General features: G+C 48.6%; 1 protein-coding gene across 1 annotated transcript in view; it reads left to right on the top strand.

The window, feature by feature from the left end:
- Positions 1-6,966, top strand: part of LOC122391963 (golgin subfamily A member 6-like protein 6) — a 35,956-nt gene extending 28,990 nt beyond the window's left edge. Inside the window, exons 2-5 of the mRNA XM_043386342.1 lie at positions 1,960-2,823; positions 3,104-3,382; positions 6,513-6,570; positions 6,819-6,966. Of these exons, the coding sequence (XP_043242277.1) occupies positions 1,960-2,823; positions 3,104-3,303 (1,064 nt within the window). The 3' untranslated portion in view covers positions 3,304-3,382; positions 6,513-6,570; positions 6,819-6,966. The remainder of the gene's footprint in view (positions 1-1,959; positions 2,824-3,103; positions 3,383-6,512; positions 6,571-6,818) is intronic.
- Positions 6,967-16,097: the final 9,131 nt, after the last annotated feature.

The raw sequence follows: 16,097 nt of genomic DNA, 5'->3' as shown, positions 1-16,097 counted from the left end.
CTACCGGTTGACCTGACCTGACCTGACCCGACCTGGTCTAAATGCTTAAAGACATTATCTCTGATCAAAACTAACACGATATTCGTGATACTGATCAGCACCCCGGAAAACCAAATAGCAGCCACAATTTACGACTTTCTAACAGGTCCCGATTTTCCCGGTTTTCGGGTCATTGACCTGACCTGGAAGGTCACCCGATGACCTAGGACCTTAAAATTGGGTATCATTGGCTTTGTCTCGTGACGGGCAACACGCTCGTTTTTTCCGCGAAGCTCTAGCTCGATCAGGGGCCAAACGCGAGGGGGGGTCGTAGCCCCCCCCCCTTGTGCCGTCGAAGAACGCAAAATGGCCTGTGCCGGCGAGGGTTAACCCTCGCCCGTATTGGTGTTTTCCCAGCCGCGAACGTAAAAGGAGGCTGGGGGGAGGTCCGTTGGACTCAACCCTTGCCGTTTCGCCCCTGATCAAGCTAGAGCGTCGCGGAAAAACGAGCGTATTGCATGTGACGAGAGAAAGCCGATCATACCCAACTTTAAGGTCCTAGGTCATTGTTTGACATTCCAGGTCAGGTCAATGACCCAAAAGTCGGGAAAATCGGGACCTGTTAGAACGTCGTTAAATGTGGCTACTATGGGTTATTCGGGGTGCTGATCACGAATATCATGTTAGTTTTTGCTCAAAGATAATGTCTTCATGCATTTAGGCCTGGTCGGGTCAGGTCAGGTCAGGTCAGGTCAGGTCAATCAGTAGGGGTTCTGCCGGGTATTCGTTGTAGGTGTCAACCGCCTCTGACAGCTTCGTAACATGTAACGAAGGCACCAAAACTACTTCGTAAATCTTCATATGGTTGCTAAATTCGAATTCAACTCCAAAAACTGGCCTTGAGGCATGTAAAATTTGAAGAGTGAACCGAGGTCATCAAAGGTCAATGAAACGATGTAAAGATGTCAGGGTCAGGTTCAAGGTCAACCTAGGTCATCTAAAACATTGCGTTTTAGGCAAGCTGAATTTACTTTTCGTTAAGTTTTTTTGACTGCATTTTTGGTAAAAGCTTCTCAATTCATGATCTCATGTAACAGGGACACACAAACCAATCGGTGCACACATCACTATACACAGACACAAACACAGACATACAAACACATATCATTGACCCTGACCTAAGCTGACCTAAGACCCCAGTCAGTAAAAACTTAGTCGGATAGTGTAACAAAGAGCTGTCCTAGCTGGCTTGGCACCAATACCGCAGCGTCATCGGTATATGATGGGCACTGCACGTGATATTCCAACGGTGACCCCATACAGCAACATTTTTTAGTTTGACCTGACCTGGAAGGTCAATGACTGCACATTGAGGTAAAATTGGATACCATTGGATTTGTCTCTTCCAAAAGAATCTGTTGGTTTTTACCGCGAAGCTCTATCTCTAGCAGGAACGAAATGGCGCGGGGGTATAGCCCCCCCCCCCTCCCCCATGTGCGCTCTACGGTGGAAAAATGGCATGCGTGGGCGAGGGTTAAAAAACTAACCCCGACCACTCTAAGTAGGTACCCTGTCCACCGACTGCCGTCCTGTGTTCTAATCAAACATCATGGGCTAGATGGCGATAGTAATGACGCCGATACTGAACAGTTTTAGTCATGTACAGTACCGCGAGTCAGTGTCTTATTTGTTACATTATCACCGTGAGGCACGATGCAGTGTTCATTATTTGAATAAATCGTAAAAATAAAAAAATCATTTTTTGAAAAAATCGTAACAAATCGTAAAAATAAATGCATAAAAAAATGGTGAGCGAAGTAACTAGATTTTGTAACTCTCTTGCCCATGCTGATAAATGGCATGCCATAACACATGGTCTTTTACCTCGTACTGTGAATAGTGATCCAGTTTTCTTTCGATTTGGTCGCCTATCGACCTTCCTCCCAGCGTGTGACTTCTGTCTGACCTGCTGTGTTCCAGACTCGCCGCAGAGTGACCGCGACGGAGGGGTCGAAGACGAGGAGCAGCACTACGACGAAGAGGAGCAGCCATCAGAGGGTCTGCCTCACCCACACCGGCAGAGGTGGCGGCAGATTGAACAGCAACATCAGCAGCGGTGGAAGGAGCTGGAACTACAACATCAGCAGCTATGGCAGGAGCTGGAGGATCCAGGAAACGAAGAAAGAGTGAGGATGGACAAAGACCATGAAGAGGAGCGTCGGCATCTGGGCCAGAAGCACGACCAACAGCGACAGAGCCTGCTGGCTCGTCACTACCAGGAGCGCAGTGAGCTCCATCGGCAGGAAGACAGCGCAGGAAGGCAGCTAGATGAGCTGGAGCGTGCTGGTGACCTGCAGCGGGTGGGTCGCCTAGTAGACCTGCTGTGTGAAGAGCTAACTGGCTATCACGACCTGCATTGGGAAGGCCTGACTGGCGACTGCAAAGTCAAGCTAGAAGAGTTTGATCTCGATAACGACATGCGCTGGGAAGAAGCAGATTTCTATCACGAAACGGAGTGGGAGGATCTGAACCGTCTTCGCCATATGCACAACGAACAACTGACTGTCCTTCCAAAACTATATAGAGAAGGATTGGATCGATCTCACGGCCTCCAGTGGTTAGATCTCCAGCACACACTACAGCAGCAGTGGCAAGAGCTGGAGCAGAGACACCAGAGAGAGTCACTGGAGCTGGAGGAGAGATTCCCGAGCGTTCGGTCGGGGGAGTTGGATCGGCTGCTGGAGGAATGCAGCAGCAGACGTCACGAGCTGCAGGATGAGCTGCAGAAGGAGCTGGATAAGGAGCTGGAGGAGCAGCTTCAGGAGCCGCTGTGCCTTGTAACAGGTAAGTGAAAGGTTCTTGTATTAGGTATATTTTTCTTCTCAGCAATGTTTTAGACGGGAATGGTTGTGGAAAATGAGTTGAAGGAATTGCTACAGAATCAACATTGCCTTGAAAGAGGTGTGACAGACCACAATGTCATTTTTTCCCAGCAGTGCTCAGACGAGAAACGTTTTTTTTTTTCAACTGAAGTCTGTAGCCCTGAGTTTGAAATAGCTCTGCTTGAGCCGCACTGACCTGTGACTGACCCTCCCTGACCTCTGCCTGACCCGGCCTGTTGCAGACCGGCCGCCGAGGGCCGTCGGAGGCGAGGCCAGTGGCGATCAGCGGCCCGGCTCCGACCTCCGTCCCACCCCTCGGACGGAGGCGTGTCCGGCCCGTCCGGCCGGCAAGCGGCGGCACCAGGAGCCGCCGGCAGCGGACGCCGGCCAGCCGCCGGACGCCAAGCGGGCTCGTCCGGACGTGTCGGACGGCCAGCAGTGACGGGGCCGTCCGACACGGCCCCGTGTCGGCGAGCCGATGTGTCGGCCAGCTGAGCGGCGCCATGGACACTGACCGCCCCGTGAGTATAGGCTCTGAAACAAACGGTATGCGGTAAATGACGTGTTATTTGTTGGTCAGTCACTGAGCGGCGCCATGGACGCTGACCGCCCCGTGAGTATAGGCTCTGAAACATACGGTATGCGGTAAATGACGTGTTATTAGTTGGTCAGTCACTGAGCGGCGCCATGGACACTGACCGCCCCGTGAGTATAGGCTCTGAAACATACGGTATACGGTAAATGACGTGTTATTAGTTGGCCAGTCTCTGAGCGGCGCCATGGACACTGACCGCCCCGTGAGTATAGGCTCTGAAACATACGGTATACGGTAAATGACGTGTTATTTGTTGGTCAGTCACTGAGCGGCGCCATGGACACTGACCGCCCCGTGAGTATAGGCTCTGAAACATACGGTATACGGTAAATGACGTGTTATTAGTTGGCCAGTCTCTGAGCGGCGCCATGGACACTGACCGCCCCGTGAGTATAGGCTCTGAAACATACGGTATACGGTAAATGACGTGTTATTAGTTGGTCAGTCACTGAGCGGCGCCATGGACACTGACCGCCCCGTGAGTATAGGCTCTGAAACATACGGTATACGGTAAATGACGTGTTATTAGTTGGCCAGTCTCTGAGCGGCGCCATGGACACTGACCGCCCCGTGAGTATAGGCTCTGAAACATACGGTATACGGTAAATGACGTGTTATTAGTTGGTCAGTCACTGAGCGGCGCCATGGACACTGACCGCCCCGTGAGTATAGGCTCTGAAACAAACGGTATACGGTAAATGACGTGTTATTAGTTGGTCAGTCACTGAGCGGCGCCATGGACACTGACCGCCCCGTGAGTATAGGCTCTGAAACAAACGGTATGCGGTAAATGACGTGTTATTTGTTGGTCAGTCTCAGTGACGGGCAGAGCGATACTGAATGGCCGGTCCGGACCTGGCTGTTTACTCGGTCGGACCAACAGTTCGGGTGTGGGAGTGACGTCACACCACTGTCAAGGCCTGGCTACACTATGCGTTTTCTTCGTGCGTTTTTTGCGTGTTTGCGTGTTTTGCGTGATATCGTTCTAGAAAAAAGAACGATATTACGTTTTTGTGATGTTTTTCACCTTAAATTTTAGTTACATAAGAGTTATATTAGCTTTTGTATATAACCAAAGTAAAAATTATATTGTTTATAACTTTTTTCCTAGAACGATATTACGCAAAACACGCAAACCTGCAAAAACGCACGCAGAAAACGCATAGTGTAGCCAGGCCTTCAGACCCGGTGTGGGATAGCGGTAGCGACACGGCGGGTGTGGGAGTGACGTCACACCACTGTCAGACCCGATGTGGGATAGCGGTAGCGACACGGCGGGTGTGGGAGTGACGTCACACCACTGTCAGACCCGGTGTGGGATAGCGGTAGCGACACGGCGGGTGTGGGAGTGACGTCACACCACTGTCAGACCCGGTGTGGGATAGCGGTAGCGACACGGCGGGTGGGGGAGTGACGTCACACCACTGTCAGACCCGGTGTGGGATAGCAGTAGCGACACGGCGGGTGTGGGAGTGACGTCACACCACTGTCAGACCCGGTGTGGGATAGCGGTAGCGACACGGCGGGTGTGGGAGTGACGTCACACCACTGTCAGACCCGGTGTGGGATAGCGGTAGCGACACGGCGGGTGTGGGAGTGACGTCACACCACTGCCAGACCCGGTGTGGGATAGCGGTAGCGACACGGCGGGTGTGGGAGTGACGTCACACCACTGTCAGACCCGGTGTGGGATAGCGGTAGCGACACGGCGGGTGTGGGAGTGACGTCACACCACTGTCAGACCCGGTGTGGGATAGCGGTAGCGACACGGCGGGTGTGGGAGTGACGTCACACCACTGTCAGCCCCGGTGTGGGATAGCGGTAGCGACACGGCGGGTGTGGGAGTGACGTCACACCACTGTCAGACCCGGTGTGGGATAGCGGTAGCGACACGGCGGGTGTGGGAGTGACGTCACACCACTGTCAGACCCGGTGTGGGATAGCGGTAGCGACACGGCGGGTGTGGGAGTGACATCACACCACTGACAGACCTGAGCCCTGTTCGGGTCCGCGCAAAATATTTTGCAGTGTGTGACGGCAGTGGCACACTTGGAATGACGTCAGCCACTGGCTCCGCCCACTCTCCGCCGGGCCGCCAGAGCCGAGGGCCGCGGCAGCCATTATTCGACGCGTGACGAACCGTGGCGCGGATGGACTGGTGGTTTTCGTTCAAAAACTGAATAAAATGCGTTCAAATGTGGTTAATAGCAATGTGCCACTGAAAAAAGTGATAATGATACCCAAAAAACAGCATTCAAACCGCTTACAATAAGAAATATAGGACGGTAAACTTTAATTCGCGCCACTTTCGCCTCCTGCAGCTCCTATTTTCTTGTTGCGCAAAACTGAAAGATTTTGCGCGTGCCGACGTCACACATGTGACGTCATACGCCGAAGGGCGGAGCCTGGCACCCGAGAGACCCCTACTGCGCATGCGTGGTGCAAAATTTTGCAGCAGGATGCGCTGCCCGAACAGGGCTCCGGTGTGGGATAGCGGTAGCGACACGGCGGGTGTGGGAGTGACGTCACACCACTGTCAGACCCGGTGTGGGATAGCGGTAGCGACACGGCGGGTGTGGGAGTGACGTCACACCACTGTCAGACCCGGTGTGGGATAGCGGTAGCGACACGGCGGGTGTGGGAGTGACGTCACACCACTGTCAGACCCGGTGTGGGATAGCGGTAGCGACACGGCGGGTGTGGGAGTGACGTCACACCACTGTCAGACCCGGTGTGGGATAGCGGTAGCGACACGGCGGGTGTGGGAGTGACGTCACACCACTGTCAGACCCGGTGTGGGATAGCGGTAGCGACACGGCGGGTGTGGGAGTGACGTCACACCACTGTCAGACCCGGTGTGGGATAGCGGTAGCGACACGGCGGGTGTGGGAGTGACGTCACACCACTGTCAGACCCGGTGTGGGATAGCGGTAGCGACACGGCGGGTGTGGGAGTGACGTCACACCACTGCCAGACCCGGTGTGGGATAGCGGTAGCGACACGGCGGGTGTGGCTGTCAATATCAGGGGACCTAAAACTGGACACTGGTGTTTCAGATCACCACAGACGTCACCATCACCAGCAGTGACAGCACCACCGGCACCACCGGCAGGCGTGAGTACACCAACGGCAGTCGGGTCCAGCTTCACGGCTCCCGAAACCACTATCAAGTGAACTGCCATTGACTTAGAGTTACCGGAAATGATAACACAGCTATCATACTTTATAAGACAATTAATGATGTTATTTTTACAATTTGTCTGCTAACTCAAAATATTTGTGGTTGTGATTTTGCTTCTTTAGCGCTGTATCTAAGATATAAACATCACAGACGACATAATAACTAGCGCCTTGTATTTCAGCTCCGCCATCATCACCGTCCCCAGCATGACCATCATCATGACCATCACCAGCACCAGCACCACCGGCTCCGGGATCAAACCCGTCACCAGCATGTCCGTAAGTGTCGAATCATAAAATGGCAATGAACATGTAAAACTCAAAACCTTTTTCCAATCGTCACAGTTTTGAACAAATTCCTCAGTTTGTCTTACTTCTTGTTCTTACTGCGCATAATACGCTGATCTAAAAACCTACTGACTGCTTTCAGATCATCTATCATCACCATCACCAGCCATCACCAGCACCACCACCAGCACCACCGGCTCCGAAACCCAGTCCATCACCAGCCTCCGTGAGTACAGACGCGATAACCGGGCACTGTTGCCTCTTGCTTGTCTCTGGGAAACTCAAACATTTGGCGATGCTGAATGATGCAGAAACTATAAACAAACTAAAAATGAAAATAAGAATAAAAGCAGTGAAATATTTATTTTTTCATTATCTTCGTTAGGTACATTTATATTTATTCGGTCTAGCAAACTGTCAGTTCCCACTCGTCTTTGATCTAATCAATAAATAGTCATTTACTTGGCATGAAAAACACCATGAACGTATTTTTCAGTTATATATTTCACGGTATTGCTATATGTGATCGATACTTTTTGTAATGACTGTACTTGTCCGAACATTTGTGTTCATTTTGCCGTAGACATTGCTACCGCTCTGTCTGTATGATAAGGTGATCGTTTCGTCTGTCATATATAATGATTTAATCGTTCATATTGTTTCAGGTCCGCCATCACCACCATCACCAGCACCATCACCATCACCGCCACCAGCACCACCGGCTTCGGGATCAAGTCCTCCACCAGCCTCCGTGTGTGTGTAATCATTGAATGCATCCTGAAACGTAAAACTTGTTCTTTCCGCAATGTTACATAGGATTTGTGGTCAATATTTTTTGCATAATCAGATCGATAGGAATAATATCATTATACAACAATAATAACGGATTCTGTCAGCATTTTTCTGACCGTAGGGCTGGTTGAGAGGTGAATCCACTGTATTTTATAGGAGTTCTTTCGGTTTGCGGTCAATTTGTACTATCTCCCTTTTAGACCATCAGCCAGCACCGCCACCAGCACCACCGGCCTCAGCACCAAGCCCGCCACCACCAGCACCACCGGCCTCAGCACCAAGCCCGCCACCACCAGCACCACCGGCCTCAGCACCAAGCCCGCCACCACCAGCACCATTGGCCTCAGCACAGCACCAAGCCCGCCACCAGCGTCCGTGAGTGTCTTATTAGCAATTGACCATAAAAACTATATTTTTTATTTTAGTCGTAAGTTCGAGACACACTGATATTATATTTTTCATCACCAAATTTATATCGATAGGCTATATATTTTATTGTAACAAATATTACATCAGGAATGCAGTGCTAATGAGCGAATGATGTGTTAATAATAAAAGTGGCGCAATAATTTTCTTACAGTGAATAACAATTGGAGCTCAACATGTGCTGATTCTTTTTCAGGTCATCTACCATCACCACCACCAGCACCACCGGCCTCAGCACCAGGCCCGCCACCAGCCTCCGTGAGTACAGACGGGATATCGGCGAGAACACTGTCTTCTGTACCGCACGACTCAGTAGTTTGATATTTAGCCAACAGATGGCTCTAGCATACAGCGCCTGAAGCATGCTGTACCGCACGACTCAGTAGTTTCAGTGTTAGCCAACAGATGGCTCTGTCATACAGCACCTGAAGACTGCTGCGCCGCAGGTCTCAGTAGTTTCTTATGTCGCCAACAGATGGCTCTGGCATACAGCACCTGAAGAGTGTTGTACCGCAGGTCTCAGTAGTTTCTTATGTCGGCAACAGATGGCTCTGGCATACAGCACCTGAAGAGTGCTGCGCCGCAGGTCTCAGTAAATACATAGGGAAGACCACCACCGGCCTCTGAGAGCTCGGACACGATGTCATTGGCGCACTGTCGTCCGTGGCTAGTTTCTAGCAAAGGAACGCTTGACGTTGATAATTGATACACAGACAAAACAAATGGAATAATTTATTTCGTCATTGTCATGGATACACTTATTACGGAGCGAGCGAAGCGAGCGTAGTCTTTCCTTAGATTAACCCGCGCCCCACTGGGGTCTGTGTATAACACGCCCTACTGGGGGGGGGGGCTATTCATAGCCCCCCCTCCTAACTCCGAAACTACTGGGCCGATCGTCAAAATTCAAACGGCGTCTGATAGCCCCGGAAAAACTGTCGAGCGAAACCTAATTTCATTGACCTCGAGGTCATCGATGACGTCACAGGTCAGGTCAAAGTAAAAATTATTAGCACTTTGGCTTGTTCACATTTTGGGCTCTGGCCGCCGTCTTACAAGTCAGATCAGGCTCATTTTTGGTTTCCACACTCGTGAACAGATGCTCTAGATACCTTGAGGGTACCAAACTTGTACTTTGATTTTCAGGTCAGGGTCAGGTCATCACAGGTCACGAAAATATTATATCATGCGTCGGTCACGTGACACATGTTTTATGGTCCATTTAGGCCATAGATTTCGAATTTGATGTCGTCTGTGTCATTCAAGGTCATTTGGAGTCGAAATTAGCTTAGGTCAGGTCACTTTCAGGTCAAAAAAGGTCAAATTTTGAAGTTGAAATTTTTCAACAAAAAAGGTGTCTATGGGATGCAGTTTGAGCTCAGGAACACGATGGTGGCATTTATATTGGTGTACGATGCCAAATACGTACTGAAAAATTGATTTGAAAAATTAATAATTGTGAATTTTTTGCAATAATGCGTATAACTTGGCCATTTTTGAAGATATTTAGCTAAAACTTGCTAGAGTTAGTCATAATCATGCGTTCTGTCACATATATTCCGTTTTTTTCGAAAAGTCAAAAACTTTTTGAAAAAAATATAAAAATATAAATTTTGAATATTATTATATAAAATTTTCGAAATTTTCAAACTTTTGAAAATCCGAGATAGCAGTTTGATAGCGCGGTCAATTCTGAGCTCTTTCATGCAAAGAAATTGGATCTAGCTTAAAAACTGAGCTCTTGGGAGCGATTGCCGTGGTTCAATGTTTTGCGTCGAAATCGGCCGAACATGACGTCACTCTGACGTCATTTCCGGCCGACCTATGGTAGCTACGAAGTTCAAATTTTTACACAAGGTGTCAAATTGATGCAGCCGAAGGTACTGAAAGTTTGGCGTCGATTCGTCAAGCGGTTTGGAAGTTATTGCAGAAAAACGGGAGGGGGGCTATAAATAGCCCCCCCCAGTGGGGCGCGGGTTAACGGAAATTTCTGAGTATGAGCGGCCGGCCGGCCGGCCGGCCGTGGTCACGCTTTTGCGAGGCTTATATCTCAGCAACCACTTGACCGATTTACGCGCGGTAATTTTTGTAGGGTAGCTTCATTCCTTCTACCAAGTATTGGACTATTCCCGATGCATGTGGGTGACCCCTTATGCACGTGCCACGTGCAAAACGAAGAGGTGTCAGTTTTGTAATTGTTGCAATATCTCGGTAACTACTTGGCCGATTGTGCTGAAAGTTGGCATGTAGGTAGGCACCCACTAGGCACTGCATATACATGTGCCAGAGTTGGGGTGCTACTGCACGTGCGCACGTGCAGGGGTCGTTTCCAGATCTCGGGAACGGCTGGACCGATTGCGCTCAAAGTTGGTACACGGTTAGGGACCGGTTAGTAGGGTGCCGTGCACAAGTCAGTTGGGACCCATTTTGCACGTGCGCACGTGCAGGGTGCCGCTTCCAGATCTCGAGAACGGCTGGGCCGATTGTGCTCAAATTTGGCACATCGCTAGAGACCGGTTAGTAAGGTGCCGTGCACAAGTCAGTTGGAGGTACCCCCTCGCAATTTCGCACGTGCAAGGCCCACCCTCTCGCTCGCTCCGTTAGTCGCCACAAAAGGCGTTATACTGGTTTAGATTCGCTATACAAAATTGTCAGTTGTGACTCTTCTTTGCTGTGTCCAATAGCCATCTAGCTGTGTGAAATGCACCATGAACTTGTTTTTTAGTTGCAGATTTCACGGTTTCGTTATATGTTATCGAAACTTTTTGTATTGTAGTGTCAGACTAATTTTGTTCATTTTACCGTAGACATTGCTACCGCTCTGTCTGTATGATAAGGTGATCACTTGGTCTGTCATGTACAATAATTCAATCGTTTATATTATTCCAGGTCCGCCATCAACACCGGCCATCACCATCACCATCACCAGCACCACCGGCTCCGGGACCAGGCCCGCCACCAGTCTCCGTGAGTGTCTGATTTTTATTGAAAGCTGAAAACGTAAAACTTGTTCTTCTCGCTATGTTACGTAGGAGATTTTGTCGGTAATTTCTTCTTCATAATCAGATCAATAGGAAGAATATATGTATAATAAAAAACGCTGTAATAATAAATTTAAATAATAATAATCCGCTGATAACGGATTCCGTCAGGATTTTGTTGACCGTTGGACTGGTTGAGAGGTGAATCAACCGTATTTTATAACAGTTGCATCGGTTTGCGGTCAATTTGTATTTCTTCCCTTATAGATCATCAACCATCACCACCACCAGCACCACCGGCCTCAGCACCAAGCCCGCCACCAGCGTTCGTAAGTGTCTTATTACAAATCAACTATTAGGGTGGATATATTTTATTTTGGTCGTTTGTTCGAGGCACATTTTTAGTTTGTTTTTTCATCACCAAATCTACAACGATAGGCTATACATTGTATTGTTACACATATTCAATCAGGAATGCTATTGAGCGTAAAACAAAGAAGAGAACGCTATATTTTCTTACAATGAATAGCAATTTGAACTCAAATGTGCTGATTCTATTTCAGGTCATCTACCAGCAGCACCAGCAGCACCACCGGCCTCAGCACCAAGCCCGTCACCGGCAGGTAGGTGCGGCTCCAGAAATACTCCCCTTTTTTAACCCTTGCCCGCACATGCCATTTTCCCATCCTAGAACGCACATGGGGGGGTTGCCACCCCCCGCGCCATGTCTGTGTCTGTGTGTATACTGATGTGTGCACCCGGCACCGATTGTTTATGTGTCCATATTACATGAAATCATGATCTGAGAAGCTTTTACCAAAAATACAGTCAAAAAACTTCACAAAAAGTAAATTCAGCTTGCCTAAAACGCAATTATCTTATGCGTGGTTCACACCGGATCCGTAATGACGCCGTAACCGTTACGGCCGTAATGAGCTAGACATTTTTCAAGATTCCCCAAGCATTGCGACTTTTCTAGACGAAGTTGAAATGTGGCAACCAGCCGCCGTAAACTGGCAGCGTCCACCGTACTCGTTACGGAACGTAACAGAAGTTGGGAAAATTGAACTTTTCGGCCCGACCGGCCGCCGTAATGACTTTTGTTGACATGTATCTCCAAAACGGTTTGACTGTTTGATGAGCGGTCTTCTTTGGAGAGGGGATGTATCCTTTCTTCATGGAACTGTGCTATCCATAAAACTCATGAGTGCCTGTTACAGCGCGTGCCACGTGCGACGTGAGAGGTTCCAGAAGAGCTCGTCATTTCATAACTCGGGAACGGCTGAAGCGATACAGCTCAAAATTTGTTTGTTGTTTTGGCTGGGTGCACACTACACATCCGGTGACCTTTGAACGGTTTTGAATTCCTTTCAGCGCGTGCGCACGTGCGTACCCCTTTTTAATATCTCGGGATCTGCTGGGCCGATGGCGCTCATATTTTGTATGCTAGAGGACACCATGTAAATATGAATATTGCACGGGCTGGCAAAGACATTGATTTGCACGTGCGCACTTGCGTACCCCTTTTTCATATCTGTGGATCGGCTGGGCCGATAGCGCTCATATTTTGTATGCTGAATTACACCATGTTTATAAGCAGATGGCACGGGCTGGCAAAGACATTGATTTGCACGTGCGCACGTGCGTATCCCTTTTTCATATCTGTAGATCGGCTGGGCCGATAGCGCTCATATTTTGTATGCTGAATTACACCATGTTTATAAGCAGATGGCACGGGCTGGCAAAGATATTGATTTGCACGTGCGCACGTGCGTACCTTTTTTCCATATCTGGGGATCCGCTGGGCTGATAACGTTCATATTAGGTATGATGAAAAAACACTATGTTTTTAGGCATGTTGCACGGGCTGGCAAAGACATTGATTTGCATGTGCGCACGTGCGTACCCCTTTTTCATATCTGTGGATCAGCTGGGCCGATAGCGCTCATATTTTGTATGCTGAATAACACCATGTTTATAAGCAGTTTGCACGGGTTGGTTAAGACATTGATTTGCACGTGCGCACGTGCGTACCCCTTCTCCATATCTGGGGATCCGCTGGGCCGATAACGCTCATATTAACCCGCGCCCGGCTGGGGGTCCTGGATTTCCACGCCCTGCTGGGGGGGGGGGTGTTTGAACACCCCCCCTTCTAACTCGGCTCCTGGGCCACGTAGCGATACGCAGAAGGCGGTGTTCGAAAGAGCGTCAAAAATAATGACGAAATCACTTCGGTCAATTTTTTGGTCAGGTCAAAGGTCAGGTCACCAGAGGTCATTGAAGGCAAAATTTCGCCGATTTCCGGGTCGAATGTCGAAAATCTCCAAGAAGCCAACCCATAACTCGGGAACCAATAGAGCTACAGCGCCGCGGAAAAGCGCATTCGATAGCCCTATTAACGCCCTTTCTGAGTAATTCTCTCAGATTTGACCTAACGTCAACGGTTTTGCCTGCAGGGGGCAAAAACTGCAAAAATAGCCGATTTTTTCGGAAACAGTTTTTCTGCAATAACTTTTGACCCAAGCCTTGTACGAGCTTACTTTTACCGGCATCGTGTTCCTCTCGTCAAGACGCATCGAATGAACTATAAGTTGACCTTGAAAGGTCAACTTGAAAATTTGACCTCAGGTCAAGGTCATGACCTGACCGGAAAGGGTCATGTTGCATATCAGTCGATCCGTATCGTCGAGCTGAACACATCTCGATAGGCGTTATCACAAGTGTATTCGCGGTCATTGGGGCGACGTAAGAAAAGAAGAAAACAACTGGCCCCAAGAACTTTATATTATCAGTTAGCATGCATCTTTTCCTTTCTGTAGATAATTTACCATTAATTGCTAGAGAAAATTGCATTTAAAATCTTCCATCTATGTTTTTTTTTCATCGTTTGCACAATATGTTCTTTTTTAAAATAGAAACACTAATTAGAAATAGTTCCCGCATCATCAAGAACAATAGGGAAGGCTTGAAGTGAATACAATAATCTTAACGGTGTTGTAATCTATGTGAAGACACTTCTAAAATTGCCTGTAGAAATATTGAAGGCAAAAGTTCAACTTTTTCACAAGACGGATGTCTATAAACCTATTCAACGTGTGACAACTCAGCCGGTATTTCGTCGCCTACAGCCCAGCTTTCCCTAGTGACCGATAGAGGCGCTGCTATCGATGTCCGCCCGTGCCGCCTAACGTAAGGCGTTTTCATCGCTCTAGCATGCCTCTATCAAAAGTTATTTGAGAAAAACTGTTAGATACCATTCGTGACCTAAGATGACCTCAGGGCATAAACAGGGGTCACGGACACCATTTTTATGTTCAGTGTGTCTAATCACTTGTAATTCGGTGTTTGGGAGTGTTTATAATGTCTTTCGTCCAAAAGAGGCGCATTTCAATTTTCTCCCATTGACTTATAATGGGGAGGTCGCAAAATTGACCTGACCTTAGGTCATCGATATCAAAATTCTGAGATATACATTTTGTACATGCTATTGCTCTTAGCAATCGCTGAAAGTTTCAAAGCGATCGGTCACTCGGTGTAGCTATGACAGACATTGAAACTTTTTATGAGGTGAGGTCACTTCAAGTGACCTGCTGACCTGACCTTGAATGACCTTGGTCTGAAATTTTCACAACATGTGTAGAATTGATGTATGATAAGGTGTACCAAAAACGGCGGCGCTCCGCGCCGCCGTTTTTGAGATATTCGCGAAAAACCACAAGGGGGGGTGTTCAAACACCCCCCCCCCAGCAGGGCGCGGGTTAAGTATGCCGAATGACACCATGTTGACCTGCAGATTGTAGTGGTCAGCGAGGGTATTGACTAGCACGTGCGCACGTGCGCACCCTTTTTCCATAACCGCAGATCGGCTGGGCCGATAGAACTTATATTAAGTATGCTGAATAACACCATGCATATTAGTAGACCTCGCAGGTCAGCGAGCGTATTGGTCTGCACACGTGCGCGTGCTTACCCTTTTTAATGACATGTTCCGATTGCTTGGGATTGCATCTTTGGTAGGTTAAGCCAAGGTATCGCCGAGCAGTTATGGAGCTTCTAAATGTCGACGAGGGCAGCGGTCTGCTCGTGCGCACGTGCGGACCCGTTTACCTTAGCTCGAATCAACCTGCCAATAATTATTATTTCTTGTGAGCATGCCCTCAGCGTGTAACGCTCACGGCTTACTTTGTATCTTGTATGTGGAGTTCTGAGTGCTGAGTTTCATGGAGTTCTGAGCAAAGTTCACCGGCCATATTGTCCCTGCTACTTGCTAAATTTGATACTTGGACTTGTAGATATTTGCAGACGTTTGAACCCACATTACTCTTGGCAAGCCAATCGAGCAGAGGGTATACAATACAGATTCTGGCGTCCGCTGGTATTCCCACCACCCACGAATACCAAAGAATGTAAAAAATAAACTGCAGCGTTGACGGGCATAGACATGCCCTCTTGTAATGCAAGAAATAATGCAAGAATCTCCGTCCAGTGTTCTGCCCACCGGCGTTTAATTAACAATGATATGACTCGATACAATTGCAGACCGCTATGTCAGAGTGAAATTAACAAATTAAAAGGAAGAGAGTAAAACAAGTCTACATTCCGGCGCTCTGATATTGAAAACAGCTCTTGGCTTTAGCCCATTTTCCGCTTGCATATAAACAAAATAGAGTTTTGGCGCACTTGATGCGAACGGTGACGCTCAGCGATGGCAATTCCCGGTACACACCGAATCCGTAACCATTACGGCGTTACGGCGTCAAAAAATCGAACTACGCATGCGCGTTGCATTGTGCCCTCCACTTTCGAGATATTTTTTAATCGCCACCGTATTCATTACGGAACGTAACGGTCATTACGGATCCGGTGTGAACCACGCATTAGATGACCTAGGTTGACTTTGACCCTGACCTTGACACCTGTACATCGTCGAACAACATGTTCCATGATAGGTGGGAGGTAAGACTGGCAAAAAAG

Source organism: Amphibalanus amphitrite, unplaced genomic scaffold (genome assembly GCF_019059575.1).
Source record: "Amphibalanus amphitrite isolate SeventyFive unplaced genomic scaffold, NRLGWU_Aamphi_draft 000463F_arrow, whole genome shotgun sequence".
NCBI classification, from domain to species: Eukaryota; Metazoa; Arthropoda; class Thecostraca; order Balanomorpha; family Balanidae; genus Amphibalanus; species Amphibalanus amphitrite.
Note: the sequence above shows the minus strand (reverse complement) of the source record. Positions and strands in the feature narration are given on the sequence as shown.